The 25,353-nt window shown below is 42.9% G+C and overlaps 1 protein-coding gene across 2 annotated transcripts; it reads right to left on the reverse strand.

The window, feature by feature from the left end:
- Positions 1–547: 547 nt before the first annotated feature.
- On the reverse strand, positions 548–25,353 carry Fmo5 (flavin containing dimethylaniline monoxygenase 5). Of its 2 annotated transcripts, none has more exons than XM_021159185.3 (9): positions 25,264–25,353; positions 24,970–25,146; positions 18,958–19,146; positions 16,932–17,094; positions 15,569–15,711; positions 12,707–12,906; positions 8,619–8,971; positions 4,097–4,169; positions 548–2,589 (listed from the first exon to the last, which is right to left on the reverse strand). In XM_021159185.3, the coding sequence occupies exons 2-9, from the start codon at positions 25,102–25,104 to the stop codon at positions 2,244–2,246; spliced, it is 1,602 nt and encodes a 533-aa protein (XP_021014844.1). In that variant the 5' UTR covers positions 25,105–25,146; positions 25,264–25,353; the 3' UTR covers positions 548–2,243. The 2 variants fall into 2 exon arrangements, with proteins under 2 accessions (XP_021014844.1, XP_021014845.1); XM_021159186.3 differs by having other exon boundaries at positions 25,246–25,343.

A 25,353-nucleotide genomic window follows, 5' to 3' on the forward strand; every position in this document is an offset into this window, starting at 1 on the left:
GGTATCTTTGTGTTTCAGGTTATAATCCAATACTAGGTTATTTATTGCTCGACATTTATTTCAAATTTGGCCACTGGGGCCACTTTGAAATGATTTCTATACCCCTTTGACATGGGCTATTCAGTCCATTTGGGCCATTTCTTTATTCTTTGGCATTGCAAGAATACTTCTTTTGGATCATCAGATTTATCATAGTTGGGTAAGTGATGTAATCTTTTAATATGGCCAGAAGAGCAAAGTGCATGAACTGGTGAAACAGCACATCTTCATCGATCAGTAACTGCTCTTTGTATCTTCAGTTGTTTTAAGTTCAAGGTCCTATCCTAGCCTTCCCTTCAGCTTGGTTTAGAAATCAAGGATGGTTTTGTAGTTTTGCATATTCTAAGCGGAACGAGAGAGTTGAAGCTCCTTAAAAGTACAGGCGTTGAAAGAAGCCTGTGGTATTAGTGCCCATAAGTAGAGATTACATTCTTGGCAGTGTAGTGCTTCAATATCTTTACAAGCTCAATGAGAGGACCTTTACATTGTAAAAGAAGAAAAGTTAAGATGCAGGGCTTCCATTTATTTTTGAACGAAAGCAATCTTCAGATTAAAAAAAAAAATCCCAGACCCATTTTAATAATGACAAACATTCATTTGCTAAAGGATTTCGGAAGGAAAAGGTCCCCAGAAACCGGACCAGGGCTCAGTGCTCAAGTTCACAGAGAGTACACTGGGTAAAATATTAGGCAGCTGTTCAAATCCGTGTATAATTAGGAATTTGAATTCTCACGTATCTGCTTACATGTATTTGTGTTATTCTCATGCCATTCCTGCAGCGGGTCAAATTATCCTCAAGGAGTTCCAGTGCTTCTGACAGCCAATGCTTCTTAAATCCTGCAGTTCAGTTCCGCTCTTGGCTTTCTGAACTACACTGTAGCACACAGGAAGAACTGGTCTAGGCAGAATGCTCCTAGTTAATACTAATACTAGTTCTAACTTAAGACGTGGAAGAGCTTACTGATTCTTATTATGTAGACTCCGAAGGAAGGAGGGAGCTGGGCAGGGGGAGACTCACACTTGCTGACCCCACCTCCAGTGCTAGCACTTGCTTGCTGCCTCAGCTGGATCCTAACACTAGCCCTTCAAGATCAAGCTAGGATAGCTAACTAAAAGCCTCAAGTTCTTTAATCAACCTATTGGAAGATGGCAAATTATTTAAAAGACTTTCAAACCTAGAAGAGCAAATTCTTTTCTGATTTTGTATATTTTGTTGTTGCTTGAGCCAAGTTCTTGCTAGGCAAACCTGGCTGGCTTGGAACTCACTTTGGAAACTAGGCTGGTCTTGAACTTGTGGTGATCCTTTGCCAGGAACTCCCGAGTTCTGGAATTACAGGTATGTGCCACTATGTTCAGTCAGTAGTTTCTTTTTTAAGAATATAAAAGCAGGAGGTAGGAAGATGGCTTGGTGAATAAGAGCACTTGCTTGTGAAGGCAAGTGGACCTGAGTTTAAATCCCCAGTACCCATCTGAAAGACAGGTGTATTCAGTTACTAAAATTAATAATTAGTTAATTTATAAAATTAATTTATTAAAATTGATAATGGATCACATTAAGGGTTCTACAGGGTCAGCCATTTATTAGATTGACTTAGAGATGCCACCTTATTTCATAAATATCAACGAGCATTTATTCAGCATGTGCCACATGCCGGAACTTAGCTATTTTCTGTTTTGCCCATGTGATACCCTCACTGTATTAATCATGAAGACAGGAATTCCTCGCTGTCTGCACCCTGGATTTTGGACTCCCAGTCTTCAGCACTAAGTGGTTCTTCTTTCTGGACTGCCCTCTGTGGGAATTCCTGAAATAGATATGTGGGCTCTGCTTATAAGGTCAAGTGTTGCCAATATGCACTTGATAATGGAAGCAGTCTTTTCAAGATGGGTTATCATCCAGTGAGGTCTAGCTGTGCAGTATTAGAAACACAACAGAGTCAAGCATTAAAAGAACCCTGCTAATGACATATAAAGATGATGAAGGGGGCCTGAGCTCACGGTCTGGGAAGTGAGGGAGAGAAAGAGAGAGAGAGGGAGACAGAGAGAGAGAGAGAGAGAGAGAGAGAGAGAGAGAGAGAGAGAGAGAGAGAGATTGATTGTGATTGATTCCTGTGCAGTATGAAGCTGTGTTCAGTCTCATCAGGTTCTGAAGGTGTGGCTAGATGGCGTTTTCCGGTGGCAGCTCAAGCACTGTGCTGCCACATCTAAAAATAAGCCAGGATGACAGCAAAGAAAGCAACAGCCAGCATGAGGACACGCACTGTCACCAGTGATCCCCCAGAGCTGTCCCTTTCCACCACTCTTGTCATCAGAGGCTTCCGCATGCGATCTTCAGTGGTGAGAATAGTTTCCCGGGCTCCAGCCCACTTTCCAGGGCCCTGTAGGCGATACTGGACTGGAGTACAGGGCCCCAGTAGTAACCGCAATGCCAGCTTGGGGTCAGTGAAGAACAGAGGCAGGATATTGGGCCTGACACCCACAAAATCTGCAATCTCTTCCATGGTGTCTATATAGTCTCCCTGGATGGTATGACGCTGGCTGTCCACATACCTAATGCAAAGAAGACAGAAGTCCCAGGCTATCAGCAATTCATGCAAACAGCAAGGCAACCAATCAGTCAGTCAGTGCTTTGTGGGTGTCTATTTGGGGGGTTTGCTATCATGCTAAGAACTGTGAAGAGTTAGGACATTTGTCACCTTCCTTACGGACCTTAAGATGCACAAGACTCTAATGCATAAACACTGCTCCAGAAGGCCAGGCATGGATAAGCTTTCAGGTAAATATTTCGGGTTGGATGGGAAATGAAAATGTAGAGAGATCGCAGGTGTGGCAGGTTGCCGAGGGAGTTATCATGCAGGGGAGTCGAGGGGGGTTTGGGCAAAGGATGAGCTCACAAGAGCCAGCAACTCCACCACACAACTTCACCAGTCAACAGGTGGAAAATAGAGCCACTGGTAAGAGAGCTGTCGAAGGCTCGCTGCTTGCCGCTAAAGGCAGGGGAGTGTCATTTTAGTGTCCTCTTTCAGCTGACAGCACAGCTAGCGGCTAAGTGACCCTCACCAAACAATGCATCCCATGTTCCCTCAGTATGGTTGTTTTTCCCTCCTCAACTTCTTTTTTTTTTTAATTTTTAATATTTTTATTACATATTTTCCTGAGTTACATTTCCAATGCTATCCCAAAAGTCCCCCATAGCGCCCCCCACTTCCCTACCCACCCATTCCCATTCTTTTGGCCCTGGCATTCCCCTATATTGGGGCATATAAAGTTTGCAAGTCCAATGGGCCTCTCTTTCCAGTGATGGCCGACTAGGCCATCTTTCGATACATATGCAGCTAGAGACAAGAGTTCCGGGGTTCTGGTTAGTACATCCTGTTGTTCCAACAATAGGGTTGCAGATCCCTTTAGCTCCTTGGGTACTTTCTCTAGCTTCTCCATTGGGAGCCCTGTGATCCATCCAATAGCTGACTGTGAACATCCACTCCTGTGTTTGCTAGGCCCCGGCATCGTCTCACAAGAGACAGCTATATTTGGGTCCTTTCAGCAAAATCTTGCTAGTGTATGCAATGGTGTCAGCGTTTGGAAGCTGATTATGGGATGGATCCCTGGATACGGCAGTCTCTAAATGGTCCATCCTTTCATCACAGCTACGAACTTTGTCTCTGTAACTCCTTCCCTGGGTGTTTTGTTCCCAATTCTAAGAAGGGGCACAGTGTCCACACTTCGGTCTTCATTCTTCTTGAGTTTCATGCATTTAGCAAATTGTATCTTATATCTTGGGTATCCTAAGTTTTGGGCTAATATCCACTTATCAGTGAATACATATTGTGTGAGTTCTCCTCCTCAACTTCTTTTAGGCCCTAAACACAGCCTTTAAATGTGACCCACCAGATCTCTCTCCTTCCTTGTGCACATGCAAACCACAGGCACCATCCTTCCCTCTGTGCCACAGTGTAACAGAAATCCTTAAGCCCACACACGGAAACTAAGTATAGCACAGTGTGTTCCTTACTGAGGAATACATAGTGTCCGTGTGTCCTCCGGGAGCATTTCTTACCTTTTTGCCATTTCCTCTCGAGTCTTATTTATTTCTGCCATCATTTCACTTTGTGAGGGCAATTTCTTTAGCCCTAAAGAGAAAAAATTACAGTGGAAGCTTTAATTACTTCAGAATGAGCATCAATCCTAATGGCAGTCACCACACTGTGGAGAATTCAAAGAGCCACAGGGCCTCGGGAGAGACTATACAATGCATTTGGTCCTGCCACTGCCAAAACATGATGATAAACATTGAATACCCTAAATCTGGAAAGCAGAAATTAGAAATGCTCCCAAATGGAAATTTCTCGAGTAATAAGAAGATGCCATAAGGGGCTAGAGAGATGGCTCAGATGTTAAGAGCACTGACTGCTCTTCCTGAGGTCCTGAGTTCAATTCCCAGCAACCATCTGGAATGGGTTCTGATGCCCTCTTCTGGCACGCAGCAGGCATACATGCAGGCAGAGCGCTGTACACACACACACACACACACACACACACACACACACACACACACACGAAGATGTTATTAGTAAAAAAAAAAAAATGCACCACAGTGATCTCAAGTATCAGGTCATACTCAAAGACAGGCACAGCAGTATAAAGTCCCATAAAATAGCTATGCATAAAGGTATATAGGAAAAAGCAATTAATTTCATGTTTAGACTTGAGTCTCAGCCCAGAAATAACCTGTTACACAGACGCAAATTGTCCAAAATCTGAAATCCAGAATACGTCTGGATCTAAGCATTTCGGATAAGGAAATCCCCTTTTTTCTCTGAAGTATACTGATGTGCATAGGTTACTTTAGTCTGCCTTGCAAAATATCTTTTAATTATTTCTTTGATTTGTGAGATTATAATACAATTGCCTTTCCTTCTCCCTTCAAGTCCTCTTATATACCCCTTCTTACTCTTTCAAATGTATGACCTCTTTTTTTTCATTTATTATTACATGCATATGCATATATGTTCCTAACATGACCTGTTCAGTCTGTATAATGTTACTTGTTTGTGTTTTCAGGGCCAGCCATTTGGTATTGCATAAGCACTTGGCGTGCTCTCCCTGAGGAAGACTATCCCCTGCTCTCGGGATTGCTTACCGCCTACAGTTTTTGTGTAGGATTGATGTCTTGTGCTCTTTCCTGTTTCTACGTAGGCGTATCTATTGTTATTGCTATTGCTCAGCTCACGTTTGGGCATGACTGGCCATAGTGAGACTTTCTGGGTGCAGCTTCTGACATTACTGGGAGACACGGTCTCCCAGAAAACGTCCTGATCATCTGGCTATTACGATCTTTCCAATCCATCTTCTGGAATGTTCCCTGAGCCAAAGATGTGTGTGAATACTGTTTTGTAGATGTATCCATTGAAACTGGGCTCTAGAGCTCTGTATTCCCTTGGAAGATATTTGCTTTTCTCTGACTTCCAGCTGGTCCCCTAATGTGATCTTTCAATTGGGAAATGAACTATAGATATGAGGAAATGATAAAAGACTGTGAAAGCCAGTAAGAGATGAGGCACAACAGCAAAGTTCAAGGGAGTGGAAGACAGCCATGCACTGGTATCCCGATGATAAAGAAGTTTTATACTTCGGGAGAAGAAGGAGATAGAAGACTCATTGTGATATTTTATGCTAAAGTCCCATGGAAGGTCAGCCATGCTTCCTGAGTTCTGCTATTTGATAAGAGCTGAGGGTAAAACCGAGGGCAACTCATAAACTCAGTCTCCACAAGTAAGTTTTAGCTCTGATGTGCAAACAGGAAATTGATGCCAATGGTAGATAAAGTCCAAATAGTATTTAAGCCAAAATAACTCCAGATCAACTTGTCTTCTTCACAGAAAAGTAGGCACTAGGCACACTCCATAAAACTTTGAAACGTTTCACTTTGGATTGAAATAGAGCTTCCCCAGTGCAGTATTTTCCTCTGTAATACTAGTATCAAGCAGTTATCTCACTTCTCCTTAAACATGTGTGTCATGGAGACCTTATCTATTCCAAAACCGTGGCACAATTGTTTGGCTGCTCTACTTGCTGGAACATACTTTGTAGTAACCCTCAGTTCTGCTTCTATGCCATTTGAAACACTGGGCCTAACTCTGCTTCTGGGGCAAGGGTTGAGTTTTAACACGTGGCAGGGCTTGAAACAAGAATCAACAACTCTTTACATCATTTCATTATTAGGTCAATCTTAAGTCCCCGTATAACAGGCTTCACATCCTCGGCCATCTTGGTGGTTTCCCTCTTCTGAGCACGCCCGACACTCTCCTGGTAGTTTCTCTAAACATGCGACCCAGAAACTCAGTACCAAGAAGACCCTTCTGTGTTGTCCATGTGTCCTCTCATCTGAGCCATGGGAATTGTCCCTTACAGTTCAGATATCCAGGAATCCTTGGAATGCCTCTTGCTTCAACCACAGGTCTTTGGGGTGTTCAGGAAACTCACGTAACAGTTGATTTCCACGTCACTTCAGATTTAACCAAAAGTTTTGCTTCTAATGATGTTACACATCATGGAAGAGGCCTATTTCTTGGCTGAGAGACAGCCAGTTCACTTTTTAAAATTCTATAGCTGAGGCAAAGATTGGTAGAATAATCTGATATAGTTCTTTCTTGATTCATCACCTCTATTTTAATTTAAGCATTCCCATGCTTAAGCATAATTTTTAAAATCGTATTTAAAATTTGCCGGTCTAGTGTTCTCAGACAGCATATGGCCCACAGGATAGAACTGGGAGAAATTGAGAAATGATAAAAGTTGGAGAATTTGATCAACCATCAGCCATGAGAAGTTTTCAGTAGGGAGAGAAAACTGTAATTCCAACAAAAACCCTCGGTTATTTTAAATTAAACAATAATGGCAATAAACTGTAATATTACAACCACATAAAGAACCTTAGTAGGTTCTCTCTGTTCTGTACGGCATTACATCATCTTCCCACCCTATTAAGCCATCAGCCAGACGCTCCTTTCTGGTTTCCTTGCACTCCTCAGGATTTCAGAAGCCATCTGTTTTATCCTGAAATGGTACTGGCTGACAGGTTCTTCTTCTCAAACTGATATTATGCTTCCGTCAAAATTTCACTCCATGGTTCTGGTCTGACCCTTCAAAACAATCCTGAATAAATCTACTTCTTCCATGGGCCATCCATTTGAATATTTAAAAGGAAAACTTTTGCCCTTCCTCAGGTTTTAACTTCTGTAGCCTAAACAACTTGATACACATTCAGATGGTGTGCTTTCAAATCCCTTAAGTCCTATTATTTTATGTGTCTGTCTGTCTGTCTGTGCATGTGCCATGTGTGTGCTTGATGACCCTGTAGGCCAGGCATCAGATTCCCTTGAAACTGGAGTTATAGATGTTTGTGAGCCACCATGTGGGTGCTGGAGAATGAACTGGAATTATCTGTAAGAGCAACAAACGCTCTTAACTTTTGTGCACTCTTTCCAGCCCTGCTTAAGCCATTTTTATCTCTTTCCCTCATGATGTTCTTGCTTCTCTTTTCTTCCCAAAATTTATCTTCAGGTATGGGCTTTAATCTGACTATAAAAGAACAGTTATATTATCCTTGGACATTTGGATTCATACTGATGCTGAATCTCAGGAGGTCTTCAGCAAGGCTTATCACTCTGCTGAATCATAAACTCTGAAGCTGGAAGAGGGGCCTCAGAGGGAAGGGGGGAAGTAAGGGTTTGAGAAATCAAATATTCCACACCTGGATGGTTCTCTAAGCATCTCTTAGTTCAGTGGTTCTCAACCTTTCTAATGGTGTGACTCTTTAATACCGTTCCTCATGGTGTGGTGACCCACAACCATAAAGTCATTTTCGTTGATACTTTATAACTGTAATTTTACTACTGATATTAATCATAATGTAAATATCTGATATGAGACTACTGTGGAAGGGTCATTTGACCCCCCACGGGGGTCGACCCACAGGCTAAGAACTGCTGTGTATGGCTGAAATTAAGTCATGCTTGTCTATACCTGACTTTACCACTAATGAAAGAATCATTTAATGTTGCACGCATGTACCAGCTGCTTACAGTCTAGATGAGCAGATTCTAGTCTGCAGTGCACATTGGAGTCACCTGGGGAACATTTTTTCCCAATGATCTTAAGTTAACCCCACCTCTAAACTGAGAATTTCAAGGAATGGGATTAAAGCATGCCTAGTTAAGAAAAATTTCTGAAGTGATTTTGATGTGTATCTACAGATATAAACTACTACTTTAGATTCATTGTAAATGAATTTTCTTGCATGAGCTTTGTGCCTGGCACTGTTAAAGTCATACCTGCCCTGTAAGTATTTAAAAGCACATGTATAGGCATAGTGTGTATAGATACAGCATGTATAGGTATAACATGTATAGGCATAGTGTGTATAGATATAGCATGTATAGGTATAACATGTATAGGCATAGTGTGCATAGATACAGCACGTATAGGTATAGCGTGTATAAATATAGCATGTATAGGTATAGCATGTATAGGTATAGCTCATGCATCTCACCAAGCTGTCCATGTGTATCATCACTTACCTTTGAACACTTGAGTGGCCCAGCGTCCTTGGAGCTCTGAAATGGGCATAATGGCTCCCAAGGGCTGAATTAAACCGATGATAGCAAGCGTTGGTTTTTCCAGGTTAGGTGGAAAGACCTTTTTGTACAAGGACACCTTGTTTTTGACTACTTTGACAGAGTCCTCAAGAAAAGGAAAGGCAAAGCTGTAGCCTGTGGCAAAGATGACCACATCAATGCCATCCTCCCTGGAGCCATCCTCAAATATGGCGGCTGTCTCTGTGAATTCCTTCACATTTCCTTTCACCTTCACCAAGCCAGCAATGATACGATTGGGCAGGTCATCGTTCACCGTTGGATGCTGACTCATAGCCCTATAGATGGGTAAGGGGGACAAAGAGGTAAGGTGAGCATGAAGGAGGAGGGGAGAAAGGAATCAGCATGTAAGCATCGCTCTGGTGGGCAGAGGCACACCCACTCACCCTTCTCTCTGGCCAAGGGAGTGACAGAAGGTCCACCTTATACTAGCTTGGCATAGATCAGGATGTCAAGACTGGATAGCATGGAAAGGGAGAGTATTGGAGGAATGAAAAGCAAAAAATTTTATCTGGGGAGTGTATAAGTGGTTTCTAATAGCAATGTTCGAAGGCATGGCCAGGATACTGACCAACAGTTTTCAGACGACTCTCAAGAAGTGGCAGAAATAGACCATGAACATTATGGTCAGTGCCATTCCCAATTCCAAAGGCCCAAGAGACAGACTTAAATCATCATTTCCAAACCATAAACAAATCATGTATGTATAGCAATCTATAGTCTATATGTAGATAGCTTTTCTGTGCATTAAATTACTTGACTCTCAGTCTTCATGACTTCATGACAGAAGTTGGGCAGGTGTTATTATCCATGGATTATAGATGGGGAACCAGGCCTGGATAAGTTGAGTGGCTTTCCAGTGTTACACAGCTTAAGCTCTTAGAATGTCTGTCAAAATAGCTTTGTATACTTCTGACGGTGAGCAGCGTGCCTGGGGATATCAGGGAGTAAGGTGCCAGATGTCTGCTTTCAGCTTCTCCAGTCCTTTCTCCTTCTTTTGAATTATTTATTTATTTTATGTATATGAGTACACTGTTGCTTTCTTAAGACACACCAGAAGAGGGCATCTTACAGATGGTTGTGAGCCACCATGTGGTTTCTGGGAACTGAACTCAGGACTTCTGGAAGAACAGTCAGTGCTCTTAACCACTGAGCCATCTCTCCAGCCCCTTCTTGAGTCTTTTTTTTTAAAAAATCCATTTTTTTACAGTTAATTCTGCAGAATCTGTAGATTCTTTTCTACATTACAACATTGTTTTTCTCATTCTCCATTCCAAATGGTTCCCCATCCTTTTCCTCTAAATCAGCCATCTGCACAATTGTGCAAACCACAAAACTATTAAACCCATATCCGCCTCTGACCTTCCCTGGGCATTTTCCCTTCTCTCAACTGGGCTGTTCAGTTGTCTGTACACTGCTATTCCATCAGCTTTCCACATCATTTTTAGAATGGAAATTCTTTTAAATAATTTATTATTTATTTTCACTTTATGCACATTGGTGTTCTGCCTGCACACATGTCTGTGTGAGGGGGTCAGATCCCCCGGAACTGGAATTACAGACAGTGTGAGCTGCCATGTGGTGCTGGGAATTGAACCCAGGTCCTTTGGAAGAACAGCCAGTGCTATTAATCACTGGCCCATCTCTCCAGCCCACAGAATGGACATTCTTAAAGATACTATCATGCTACCTGCTTCTTAATATTTTTCTTAAAGTTTGATTTATTTATTATTTAACTGTATGTGAGAGGACATGTGTTTATGTGTGTGCACCATCTGTATACCTAGCTCTTGTTGAGGCCAGAGGCATTGGATCCTCTGGAGCTGCTGGTACAGGGGTTAAGAGCCTCTTGTGTGGGTTCTGGGAATAGAACCCACATCCTGTGCAAGAGGAGAGTATACTCTTAACCTCCGAATCATCTCTCTCCAGCGCCACTTAAAACAATTGAATGGCTTTGCACTGACTTCATTCTAAACCTTATTTAGAAGACCAAATAACAGCTTTCATGCCTCATGAACATGAGTATATTCAATGTAATATTTTATAAAGGAATAACCATTAAGCAAGTCAGAATTTAGAGATGATCAGTATTGGTTTTAAAAAGGTCTATGTTAAAAAGGATAATTGGAATTATTATTTCAGATTAAGAGAAATTATAAATATATGACAGACAGCAGTAGTATGAGCAATACATTTTAGAAAGCATAAAAAACTACAAGTAATAGTGTTGAGAAAACTGTTGAAACTTTAATATGCCAATATTTTAAATGTATTTATCAATTTAAAATTTTTTGACCATGATACCTGTATTATGGATATTCTGAAGAATGTTCTTTTTCTTCTGTGATACATGCTGAAATATTTTAGGTAATATGCCTTAATGATTACAACTCTCATGCTGTTAAAAAATATGCACCTAGGTATGTGTGTACACTGAATAGACGTGGATCTATTGCTATTTCAAGAAGGGACAGAAGAGAAAGCAAATATAGCAAGCTGTTCCGATTGATAGGGAATCTAGGTAAGAGGTGTACACAAGTGGACCTTGGATTTGCCAACTGTGCAACTTTCCTCTAGATCTGAACACTTAAACAAAAATAAAATAAAATAAAAAAAACCCAGGGCAATGGCTCAGCATGTAAATATCTCTTGGGGTAAACCTGGTGACCTGAGTTGGATCATCAGAACCACACAGTAGAAAGAAAAGGTTGCCTCTCATAAGCTGTGCAGACAAGTGGCCTAGACATGTGGCCCTTACATGTGACTCTGTAAACAGATAAAATAAACAAACAGATAAAATAAAAAGGGCACAAAAATAAGCATTTAAAATTAGTCTTTAGAAATGCTTTCATAAAAGTTTTAACAATGATTGATTGTATGCAAGTGTGTGAGTGTGTGTGTGTGTTTCTCTCTCTGTCTGTGTGTGTGTTTCTCTCTCTCTCTCTCTCTCTCTCTGTGTGTGTGTGTGTGTGTGTGTGTGTGTGTATGTGGTTTTGTGTGCCACAGTCACATGTAGAGGTCAGAGGTCAATTTAATAGGGGTCAATTCTTTCTTTCCACTGTGTGGGTCCTGGGGATCGAACTCAGGTCCTTAAGCTTGGCAGCCAGTGCCTTTACTCTTGAACCATGTCACTGCTCCAAGTCTATTCTTTCTACTATAATTTCATCTTAATGTTCCCATTGTATTCCAGGCTTTGTTGTCACCACGCCCCCACCCCACCATACACTCTATAGTCATGGAGACTGAATGCGGACTCTCACTCATTCTAGGGGGGGCGGTCATCTGCTACTAAGTTATATTTCCAACCAGTTTGTATTTTTCACCTCTTCTCATTAAGTTGCCCAGGCTGGCTGGTTTTGACCTAGGCATCATCCTGCCTCAGCCTCCCCAGGAGCTAGGATTATAATCCTGCATCACCAGGTCTGTCTCTGTATGAATTTTCAAAAACCATATTTGTTATTTTTCTTCTCATTTGGCATTTTTAAGGGAACACCGATTTTCTGGAATACGTGTCATTTCTTTTGTGTTGACCTTGGACGAGTTACTTTGTTTTCCTAAGATTTCTTCCCTGCCCATCCCCCCCTTAGGAAATGGGCATTAAAATAGAGCTGCTGAAAGACTGGAAAGAGAGCAGAGGGCTCACTTAGCTCTACCCGTACAGAAAGTCCTCCAAGGCAAGGTGGTGCTGTTTGCCCTTTTCCCTGCTTATCTCATGCCCAGTATGATGAATGCCCGGCTTACAGCAGGCTTGTTGAGTGAGTGAGTGCCGTACCCTCCACCACTGCTTCCTTGTCGTTGAGGGGCACATGTAAAGAACTGACATCACGAAAGAACAGTCACTGTCAAAGGAATAAGCGGAAACCCCACAGAGCAGCAAGTCGGAAAAAGGATTTCTGAGTCTATGGGCTGTTCTGAAAGCCTGGGTAAAGGCAGGGCTACTATGAGCCCATGTCAGTCGCCCTTGTCTTTGGACCTTGACCACCTCCCACCCGATTCCCATCCTGGAAACATACCTGTGTTTAGGTTTCAGGCCAAACATTTCATGATCAAACCTTTGGTTCATCTGTTTTTCCATAAAGTTGTTTTTTAGTGATGGACCACAGATTTTTGACAAATAGTACAAAATTCGAGAAGAGAGTAGCATGTCAATAGGATATCCATGCTTGCCTACACGGTTCAAGATCCAAGCTCCTCTCCTGGTACTGAGGAATACCTGCGGCATGGGAAACAGGGCTTATTTTGATTAGTCTGGCTCACAGTCCTTCAAAAGCAGTCCCATTCTCCTGAAGGTTAAGTTCAAACTCACTAGTGTTCTAGTCCCATATAGCCCTGTAAGCAAAACACCTTGCTCTTTCCTTCCTATACACTCCTACAGCTAAGCTGGTGCGTGCACTGGCCATGGATACATCTTGCTGTGATCTCCTGCTACTGGCTAAACTAGCCCTGTGCTTATAAAGCAGTGCTTCTCAACCTTCCTAATGCTGCAACCCTTTAATACAGTTCCTCATGTTATGGTGACCATAAAACTATTTCTATGTCTACTTTATACCTGTGATTTTGCTACTGTAGTGAACCATAATGTAAATCTCTGTGTTTTTTCTTTATTAGATTTTAAAATTTACATTTCAAATTTTATCCCCTTTCCTCATTTCCTCTCCGAACTCCCCCATCCTATCCCCTCTCCCCTTGGTCACTAACCCATCCACTCCCACTTCCCTGTCCTGGCATTCCCCTACATTGGGGCATGGAGCCTTTACAAGGCCAAGGGCCTCTCCTCTCATTGATGTCCTACAAGGCCATCCTCTGTTACATATGTGGCTGAAGCCTTGAGTCCCTCCTTGTGTACTCTGTGTTTTTTTTTTTTTGATGGTCTTAGAATGACCCCTGTGAAAGGGTCATCTGACACCAAAGAGGGTCTCGACCCACAGGTAGAGAACTACTCTTATGGACTCTCCTACATCTATATGTTTGGAGGCCTCAGAGCAAATCTGTTCCCTCCACAAGGACACCACTGACCTCTCCAGGCGACCACTTCTTTCCATCTCCTGAACTTTTCCTAGCACTTGTCACCTATGGAACTCATTAGGAAGTATAGAGGCGGGACTAGAGACAGGCTCGGTTCGTAAAGCACCTGTGGCCAAGCCCAGCAACCTAAGTTCCATCCCTGAGACCTACATGGTGGAAGGAGAGAACCAGATCCTGTGGGATGTCCTCTGACTTCCACACATGCATTGCTCCATGTGTGCCACTCCTTCCCCGCACAGAACAGACAACTGTAAAGCAGTGAGAAAAAACAAAACAAAACAAAACAACTACAAAACAGTAAAGCTGAAAGTAACTACATATCATCTCATCCAAAACCCTCAGTCATTTTTGCTGCTGACATTTCTTGTGGTGTTACAAACCCTTGCTTATCATTCATATAGTTTATATTACACCACTCCTACCAATAACCCCGTCAGAACTATCATAACTGTCGACCTCACTTATTTGTAACTCTTGACCTCCGAGTGTGTTTCTGCAGAGCTATAGCCTGTGCACAATCTCCCAGCATGTCGGTAGCACTCCTTACTGACATTTGTGACCTATAAGTAAGCCGTGTGACCGGTCCTTCACATTTTAACTTAATCGACAGTGCTCTTAAGGAAGGCACTGTCAGCCCCACTTATGGATGAGAGGCACAGAGAGGGCAGACCACACAGCCCCACATCATATAGCTAGAGAGCAGCAAAGGTGACCCTCCTGCCATGTCTAAGAACTATTTCCCTGACTGAAGGCTGCTAGTGGAATTATAGGAGACAGCCTTCCTGTGTTGCCCACTAGCCAAAGTCCATGTTCAAAACTGACTACAGGCTGTGTTCAATTACCAGCAAGATCATTACTTCTCCTGGTCTGCAGTGGTTTCTAGAGCTGTAGGAAATGTATACTCCATCAAGGTCTTTGGTGTGTGGGCTCCCAAGCAGCGGGCTGCCTGTCTGCAGAGGGAGGATCCTTTCCTGCACACGAACATTTTCACCAGTGGTAACCCAAGGGCTCGTGCATCACATGTCACAGATGAAAGCACACGGCTCCTAGGGACCGGATGGTTCTGTGTATAAGCTGCACACCTTAGGACAAGTCAGGTCAGTGCTCAGAGGTGGAACTGAGAAGTTCCCCATTGACTCAACGGTGACAGCAACGACATATATCCCAAGGTCACTGTAAGAAATGGTGTTTTTGTAAACAGTGGTAGACAGGAAGTTACGCTTTAACTTCAGTTTCCCATCTCTACCTTTCTACAATAAGCAACACAGTTATAGATCTTATTTTTAAAGGACTACGTAAGGAAATAATTTCATCAATATAGTCCTGTCTCATCATTGAGTCATTACTTTATTGGCAACAGGGAAATGCCGACGTGGTTTTTTTTTTTTTTTTTCAGTAAACGTGATGATGTTTCTCTACAAATATGCTTCAAATACTTTAAGAAAACTCCTTAATGCTATGGCTTTGTTAAGTGATTTTTGCTTAGCAACTCTGCCCCATAACACCGCTTCTCAGAACTGTTTCTATGCCTAACCATGGAGGTGATTTCCTACTTTAGCCCATGAGTTAATTCTACACGTATTAGGAAATAATTACATAAACACACCAAAAATTTCTCTTCACAAAATTATGCTGGGTTGGAGATATGACTCGGTGGTTAAGAATACCTGCTGCTGTCACGGAAGACCCAAGTTTAGCATTCAACACCCAGGCTTGCTGAAACTTGAGCAGCGAACAAGCCCCGTGTGTTTGCTGCTGGAGTGGGTGGGGCATGGGTGGTCTCTATATTTGTTGGTGGGCCTACTTCCTTGATAAGAGTGAAGCAAAGTAAACCAGGCATCGATGCAAACCTGCTTGGCTGTGTGGCTAATCTCTACAGCCAGATCCCCTCCAGAATTCCCAATGCCGATTACAATGACCCTCTTCCCCGTGAATTCCACTGGGTTCTTATAGTCTCGGCTGTGAAAGTACTTTCCTTTGAACTTTTCAATTCCTAGAAGAGAAGAAAAAAATGAATTATTGGGAGAGGGGGGAAGAGGCCTGCTTGAATGAAGGATATTATTTGTCAAGGCACGTGTTGTGTTCTCTTTTGTGAAATTTAAAGTTTAAACGTATATTTCCAAATTCTCCTTTATTAAGCAACTCTTCTTGCCTTTCCGAACACTTTTGCTTCTTTCTTCTCTTGTTGCCTTTGTGATTTCCCTGCTATAAATCATCTGCATTTTGATTTGCAGCTGCAAGCCCTGAGGCCGCAGAAACCCTCCCTTCTCCTTCATCTGTCCAACCCCACCCTTCTACGTGCACATTGGGCATATGTAGAATGTATTTTTAAAGTGAAAAGTTCAGGCCAGAAACATGAAATGAAATGCTTTAAGCTTTTGCTTCATTCTTAAAAATTCAATATTTCCATAGTTTTCTTCAATTGAAGAAAAAAAAATCTCTAATTCCAATTAGTGCAAATCGGGGACTTCAGCCTTCTCTTTGGTTCTTGGGAAAACACAATCACCATGAATTTAAGTACAGTCCTGTGCTATTGGACAGGGGTTCTGTCATTCTGAGAAGCAGGTTAAAGATGGATTTCATCATTGGACAGATACCATGCACGCCTAGATGGCACAGGTCAGTCAAAAGACACAATAAACATGAGTATGTGAGGCTACTGTTGGTATAATATGGTCTACGACTGTACAGCACAAATTTCAAATACATAGGGTTATGCAAGATATAGTGCTGTAAACGTATAACCAGTAAGTTGCTTACTGCCCAGTATTATGTATTTAACAGATATACATGCTATAATTTTAAATATCTTGACAGTGCAGTAGATTGGTGGACCAGTCTCACCAGAAACAGTGTCTCCTACTTCAGTATCACAGTAGCTAAGCCCTTACTAGACAACAGGACACTTTCATCTCTGTTACAGTGATATGGGGTTAACATTGTGTATGTAGTCATTCCTTGGCAAAGATGGCACTTGTGGCTCATGACGATAGGCTGACCTCTAATCTTCCTCTAGCCTTCCAAACTGTAATTCTTTCCACTTTCAAAATGGCAGTAGTACAAGTTACAAAATACAGGGGGGTGTATTTAACAAGAGTAAGACTTCATTTTTAAACCCCACAGTAAGACTCACTAAGACCACACCCCTCCCAGCCCTCAGAGGTCATATCATAGCCATGGCTGCAGCGTCTTCTCTCAGGATGGGTTACTCACCAGGAAAGCTTTCCAGGGGCAGGTGAGCATCCGTGTGATGACCCGTGCACACCAGGACTCCATCGAAGACATCGACCTGCTTTTTCCCTTCACACTCAGTGACCACCTGCCATTGGCCCGAGGTAGAGAAATCAGGCTGCTTCTTCACGCTGCACACTGTAGTCTAAAAAAGTGACAGGGATCTGTAGCCACAGCCTATAGAGTGTATGTCTCCCCTGAGACAGCTCCCTACAGCATGTTACATGAAGGGCTGTCACGGGCACCGTCTGTATGAATATTTGATTCACACACTCCACAGATGCCAATGAGGCAGGCTACAAAAATGAGGAGACAATCTAATGCACTGCCCTTTGCTCTTAGAAGAAATATAAATTGCTAGGTCTCTTGGTCTATGACCTAAGGCTCTATAGTTCCTGTGTTAAAAAAAAAATGCTTGGAGCTTCTCCCAAGCATTAGTGACAGACATATGCACTAACAGCCCATCCCTCCTCCATCCTGACATCCCCGCCTTCATGTCTGCTTCTCCCAGTGCAAACCAGGAGTGGCTGGCCTTAAACATATGACTAAGATACAGGTCTCCCTTCACTGGGACTAGAACACCATCCCAGTAGCCCTTCTTGTGTGTGATGGAGTCTTCCTCTGCCTTCTATAGATGCTCATTTTAAAGAGGGTGTGAGATGAGATGATTGGTGGCATAATTTTTAGCTTTGTATACAAATAAATAAATATAGGTTCCTCTGCACAGCTTAAGTACACCAAGAATGTGTTCCAATGTGTTTCTGAAGCCACGGGCATAGTGTCTCAGTGGACTGAAAGAGATCCCACCTAGTTCCAACATCTTGGCCCACACACTGTTCTTCCTGTCCTGAGCACATACACAGGCCAGGGCCCCTGTTGGATCACACGCCTGTTTCCTCTTCACTTGGCACACTCCTTTTCATCCTTCACTCAGCCCAAATGTAATCTGCTCTAAGGTCAACCTTCCCTGGAGCCTGGTACCTTATGTCCTCAGGAGGTAACCTCCTCTGAGCAGCAGTGGGAAGCTCTCCTCAGCACATGGCTCTTCAGTTTTATTAATCCTGTATATAGTATAATTTTCTCTGGGTTTTTTTTTTTTTGTCTCTGCATTTTTACTGCTTAGCCCAGAGCCAAGCTTATTCAAGAAATGCCTCTCTTACACAGAGGACCATCCATGGGCTGCAAATGCCAGGCTTAAAAGTTGCCACTGAGTGTTACCTTGATCGTGATGTAGCAGAACAGTCAGGAAGGTTTGAGCCTTTTTTGTCAGATGTCATAAATTTGTTTTGTTTTTTTTTTTTAATGGGCACAATTCCAAATTATAGAAACATGCCAGAAAACTCCAGAGAAAGAAGGAACCAGAAAGAATCTGGGCTACTCATGTTGGTTTGTAAGCAAGGGGATTTGTAGAAACTGCAGGTGAGAAACGCGCTTGCCTAAGAGCACAAGTTAAGCTGTGCTGGAGCAAGGACCACCATTCAAGGCATTGCTCCTCATGCAGTGCTCTTCCCTCTCACCAGAGCTGACGTCTCTGCTTCCCCGCTGGCTGCCCAATAACCACTTCACTGGGTTGCCGTGAGCACAGGGCCCCCAAAGGAGGAGCTAGAGAAAGTACCCAAGGAGCTAAAGGGATCTTCAACCCTATAGGTGGAACAACATTATGAACTAACCAGTACCCCGGAGCTCTTGACTTTAGCTGCATATGTATCAAAAGATGGCCTAGTTGGCCATCACTGGAAAGAGAGGCCCATTGGACTTGCAAACTTTATATGCCCCAATACAGGGGAATGCCAGGGCCAAAAAGTGGGAGTGGGTAGGTAGGGGAGTTGGGGGGGGAGTGTATTGGGGACTTTTTGGATAGTATTGGAAATGTAAATGAGGAAAATAGCTAATAAAAAAATCTACATCTATTTCAAGCTAGTCCTGATAGATGACACAGGTAAATGAAGCTTTGTAATTCATTGACCCGATGAACAATTTCAAACAAGAAGAAAACAAAATCTCTTACCTTGAATTGGATATATTTGAGAAGGTCAAATTCTTTGGCATACATCCTGAAATACTCTAGGACCTGGGAGTTGTGCATGAAGTTAGGGTAATGATCTGGGATGGGGTAGTCACTGAAACACATCATTTCCTTGGAGGTGTTGATGACCACGGACTGGTAAATACTGGCCCTGCCTTCCTCAGGGGTTTCCTGTGACAAATAAGAAGTACTTATGGCAACTTGAGAATCAACTTCATGAAATATAAGTAGCCAATGAGCATTTAAAAACGTATCTAAGTGAAACACACACACACACCTACAATGTTGCATCTATGTAAGAACATTAAAAGAATCAGGCCTACTATAACTTTAAACGAAAAAGTAATATACGTACCATGAAATTAAATGTACATCCTAATCATCTAGTATACATTATATACACCTATGTTTATATAATTACATACTGTATAACCTCTCCCTTGTTTAATATATCTCTTTAGAGTACACTGTATTAATTATATATAATTTGTACATATAATTTGAATAGGGAAATAATTTATAAAGGAAGAATTTTTTCTTTCATTTTTATTAAAATATTTATAAAACACAAGAAAGGAAAACTCTCAGCAGACTAGTACAGAAAGACACTTCCTCAAGTCAATAAAAACAATTTAAAACACGCAAGCAGATAACAGCATGCTTAACGGCATGAGACTGAGTGCTTTGATTTGATGAGGAACACAAGGATGTCCTTTGGGGCCACTTTCCGAAAGCACTGTAGTAAGAAGCCCTAGCTGTGTGTCCTACAAGTCATGAAAGGAAATAAACACCAATTTTGTGGCCAATTACATGAATGTCTATGTAAAACACGTCCCAAGGAATAAAACACTAACCCTGCAGCTACAGGATACAGCCAGGCCACAGAAAAGCTGGCAAACCCAAGTCACCAGGGCTGAGAGATGCTCAGCATGAGGACTTAAGTTTAATCCCTAGAACCTACATTAAGAAATGCCTGATGGGACAGGCTGGAGAGATGACTCAGAGGTTGAGAGCACTGGCTGCTCTTCCAGAAGTCCTGAATTCAATTCCCAGCATGCACATGGTGGCTCATAACCATCTATAAAGATATCTGGTGCCCTCTTCTGGCATATGTATACATAATACTGTATACATAATAAATAAATCTTAAAAAAACAAAAAACAAAAAAACCAAAAGCCTGGTGTGGCGCCATGTGCTTGCAATTGCAACACCACAGAGGTGCAGACAGCTGAGCCCCAGGGCTCGCTGCCAAGCAGTCTCATTCTTAGCAAGTAGAGGCTCATAAAAAATGAACCACGCCTGAGGAGCAACACTTACGATTGCATACATACAAGCTGTACATGTGTACACTTGTACACACACACACACACACACACACACAGAGCCAGGCTTGATGTTTATAAGCTCAGTGCTTAGAAGCTGACCTGAAGACTGCTGATGTTCAACGTCAGCATGAACTACATAGTAAATTCAAGGCCATCCTGAATTACAGAGCAAGACCCTCAAAAAAGAAACAAGTCAGTAACTTACCTGTATGTCAGAAATGAACCATTGAAAATTTTGATTTTAAAAATACACCATGTCCAAGTCCATCTTGGTCTTAAATACTTAGGTATTAAAAGTTGTCTAGGGGCTGGAGAGATGACTCAGCGGTTAAGAGGACTGAGTGCCCTTCCAAAGGTCCTAAGTTCCATTCTCAGCAACCACATGGTGGTTTACAACCACCTGTAATGGGATCTGATGCCCTCTTCTGGTGTGTCTGAAGACTGTAACAGTGTACTCACATAAATAAATAAACAAATCTTTTTTAAAAAAGATGTCTAGAACAATATGACTAAACTATAAAACACAGATAAAGAAATCAAAGGTAGACATAAATGAAAGCTGTTGTCTTCGTGCCTTGGAAGAGTTGACACTGTGTGAGGGCCCTGCTCCTCCTGACTTGCCCTGGCAGCAACCCAGCAATGGGGTTCTAGAGACTTCTGGACATAGCCAATAGTCCTTAGGTGTGGCTGGTCATAGTAACTTTCTTCCAAAGGCAGAAACGAAGATGAACTTTACCCCAGCCAAGCCCGACCAACTCCACTGAAAGCTGTAACACAAGCAGGACTAATCATAACAAGGGTTACCCCTGACACGATACAGCGAAAGCATGACTTCACCCCCAGGAACTTTATCAGGCTAGCCATGAGAAAAACACCAGACAAGTTCAAAGGAGGTTACTCTACAAAATACTCAACCAGTCTTCCTCTAACCTAGGGATAACAAAACCCAGGGAATAAAAGGAACAAAGCAAGAAGATCTACGAAATCATCCAAGCCAAGAGGAGCCTAGAGAGATACAACTACCAAGTCTTAGGGGGATCCCGGGATATTAAAAAAAAACAAAAACAAAACAAGGCATCAGAAGAAGTAAGTAAATCTAAACAAAGCATGGGTTCATGGGTACTGTCTCACTGACCGTGATAAGTGTGTCACACTAGTGTAAGATGCTAACAATAGGAGAATGAGGCAAGGTCCCAAGAGCTGGGGTTGCAGAGGTGAGCCACCATGCCTGAAGAAAACATAAAAATTAGTATAAAAAAGTGTTAATTATAACATGAAGGAGGCAATACTGGCGGAGGCAAGAGAGAAGAGCAGCAGTAGGAGATTCCGAACGGTAGCATCCGGGAGGGTGCTCATGTGACAGGAGAAACAGGAAGAGGAGGAAAATATCAGCAGTGGCCGGCGACAAGGAAGGAAAACACCTGAATCTCAGTGATTCATCGCTAAAAAGGGAAGTCCAGCATTCTTAACTGGATACGGGGTGCCCAAGGTAGAACCCCAAAGTGCTGGGATCAAGTCTATATAAGATACCTACAATGGACTGATCAATTAACTTAATGATCAATTAACTTAATGGCATCCATAGAAGGTCAGCAAGACTCCAAATAACAAGCAAGGGGGTGACAGAAATGATTTCAGTAGCTGAATTCTCAGGAAATCACTGAGTATGTGAAGTAGTACTTCAGCTTCCACAGCTACGTGACGGACAATGTGAGAATGACGGCTTGTGGCTTCAGGAGCATCCTAAGCAGGCAGCAGGGACATGTATGTATGTATGTATATGTATGTATGTATGTATGTATGTATGTATATGTGTATGTATGTATGTATGTTTGAGACACAGTCATATATGTATCTCTACTTGGTACTCCCTGTGTATACCAGGCTGGCTGCAGACTCACAGACATCTGCCTGTCTCTGCTTCCTGAGTGCTAAGATCAAAGGCATGAGCCATTGTGCCCAGCTAGTATTTTAAAGTCTGTTTGTTTGCTTGTTTAAAATTCACAGAAATCCATCTGCCTCTGCCTCTCAAGTGCTGGGATAAGGAGTGTGGGCCATTACAGCTGGTTCAGAAACTGATTTAATACATGCCAGGCACCATACATGCCAGCTCATACATGCCATCTCATATATGTCAGGTATCATACATGCCAGCTCATATATGCCAGGCATCATGAGTGGCTCTGGTCTGTAATGTTGAGCCATGCAGATGTAGCTGTTCTAACAGAAGCCAGGGCATTTTGACAAAGCATGGCTTACTGATTTACTGATAAGGTTGGCACACTTCTGCCAAGGAGACAATCAGAAAATAAATAAAGGTCATTAGCTCTTTAGACATCAATCGTTTTCAAGACACGTTAGCAAGAAAAATCACAAACCTGATTTTCTGGCATGATGTTGGATACTCTCCCAGCCTCCGCCCTTCATCTGTTGATTCCATGCTTGTTTGGGGATTACTAAACCTGGCTCTGATGCTTAGCAGAGGTACCAAGTGTGCACATCCCAATCTATGCCATTGAGTAATATCTGGCTTGCCTCACCGCTCACCCAGCATTGTCAATAGTGACTGGCCACTTCCGGCTCACCATAAGTTTATGAAGTAGGCACTACGTAAATTCTTTCATGAAGAAACAGCAGACACAGAGAAGTAAGTGTCCCCAAAGTCACACTCCTTCTAGGTGACAGACATAGGCTTTGAAGCTAAAATAAATGTTCTTAACCCCTACCCTTACTGTAATCCTTTTGAAATCTTACTGGGTTTCAAAGGCAGACTTTTCTATTGATTACTAAACAAACCAACCAAACAAACCTAATTAACAAGATTTTCAGCCCAAGGCTGTGATAAAGGAATGGGGTCTCCTTAGAGGATCCACACCCCATCTGCATGAGAAGTAATGGCTAACAGAGTGGACGTCTCCTCTGTCCAGAGGCACAGTGCAGGCAGGACTGCACCTCTGCTAACTAAGGATATGGCTGGCACTGTTAAATTTAATGAAAAATGAAAACACTCATGAAACTTCAACAGTACTCTGAAAATGCATTCAAGAAGCAAGCCCAGCCCGAGCTAGCTTGGAACACAGTGAAGGTGGCTGACATTCACTTAATAAGCACAGCAGTTACTGCAGCAGACAGTGGTTGGTTGGTTTGTGGCACAGTCTCTACATAGTAATGGCTGACCTTAAACTCCTCTCCACAGGGATTTGCCTGCCTCTGCTGCCCCGGTGCTGGGATTAAAGGCATCCAGCACCATTCCCAGCTAGCATTTTAAACTCTTTTTTTTTTTTTTTTTTTTTTTTGGTTTTTCGAGACAGGGTTTCTCTGTGTAGCCCTGGCTGTCCTGGAACTCACTTTGTAGACCAGGCTGGCCTCGAACTCAGAAATCCGCCTGCCTCTGCCTCCTTGCCCAGTTGTATATGTGTAGGGTTCAAGTGAAATCTAGTGTACTAAAGGAGAGAGCTAGAGACAGGAGCAAAGGCCGAGGAATTCGACCTTCTCTTCTCCAGGGAAGGAAAGTTTAAAGCAAACAGGGCAATCTTATTCTTATATTCTGTTCAAAGACTAGGATTGTCAGGATTACCTCAAGTGAGAAGGAAATGTGTGTGTGTACATGGTCTCACTCCCTCTCTTCCTGTCTCTGTCTCCCTGTCCCTGTCCCATCTCCCTCCTCCTCCTGCCCCGATTTCTGTGTGTGTCTGTAGTACACGTAGAGACTAAAGGTCAATGTTGGGTGTTCCCCTTAAACAGCTCCCCGACATATGTATTTGAGATAGTCATTTTAGTGAACTTGGAGCTAGAAGACCGGTTTGCAGGGTAGCTGGAAAGTCTCAGGACTGCTCTGCAACTGTCCCCACAGTTGGGATTACAAAGCCATGTTGCTTCACTAGGCTTTTTCCTTCCAGTTCTGTTCCTTTCCTTCTCTTCCCTTCCCTTTCTTCCTCCCCCCCCCCCACCTCTCCCTCCCTCCCTTTCTCCGTGTGAGTGCTAAGGAGGGAACTCAGAGCTTCCTGCTCCTGCAGCAAATACTTAGTATTTTCTAGAAAAGCCATCTCCCCAGCCCCTGGATTTTAAAAGAAGATGTATTTATTTTTATTTTCTATGTGTAAGTGTTTTGCCTGCATGCATGTTTATGTGCTATGTTCACACCTGGTGTCTGAGGTCAAGGGCCCGCTGGAGCTGGGCTCACAGTGCTGGTGAGCTGTCCTGTGGGTGCTGGAAACTGAACTCAGGTCCTCTGAAAGAGCAAGTGGTCTAACTGTCGCGTCATCTCCCCAGCCTCACTCCAGGAATTGCATATAATAGAAAAGAAGATTGAAGGCATGGCAAACAGACACTTGGTTCAATCTATATTTCAGGAGCCGGGGACATACAGGGAACTCCTAATGTTTGCTATTCCGCCACTTCGCACATTGTTTCCCGTTTTTTTGAATAGCAGCGAAGTTCAGAAACACACAAGCAAACAAAACCCCTGGCCTGGGTGCCGTTTTCGTGGCAACAGAAACGGGAAATAAGTAACATTTGCATTTCACTTTGCAGCCAGCCTATAGAGGGGAGCCGGCCTTAAATCTGACCGCTGCCAAGGTGGAATTCAGCTCACTGCCTTGCGCAGCCCATACGGTAATAGGTAGGGTGTTGCAAGTCCTTCAAGTCTTAAGGGCTCAGGAGATTTACCTGGTATCTCCACAGTCCTCCGATGTCACCAGACCTTTCAAAGCAGACAGGTTCCAAGCCCTCTTCCAGGCAGCACTTGATGCAGGTGAGCCCGCTTGCTCCTGCTCCAATCACAGCAATCCTTTTCTTGGCCATGGTCACCAGAGTGCTTCTCTGGTTGGGTCAGCGTCACTTGTCCTAAAGAAAGAAAGACAAGAGAGAGTGAACACACATCAGGCTACAGGAAAGATCTGGGCCCAGACACACAAACAAATGTAACAAGAGTTGTGTGGGGACCGTGGCGCGGGGAGGTACCGGCTCAGGGCTCTGCTACACTAGTTCGGAGCTAAGCGGGGCTGTAACTCAGGGCAGAGCAGCAGCGCCTCAGATAAACACAGCAGTGGC

The sequence above is a fragment of the Mus caroli genome, unplaced genomic scaffold (assembly GCF_978045245.1).
Source record: "Mus caroli unplaced genomic scaffold, Mus_caroli_1 scaffold_3, whole genome shotgun sequence".
NCBI classification, from domain to species: Eukaryota; Metazoa; Chordata; class Mammalia; order Rodentia; family Muridae; genus Mus; species Mus caroli.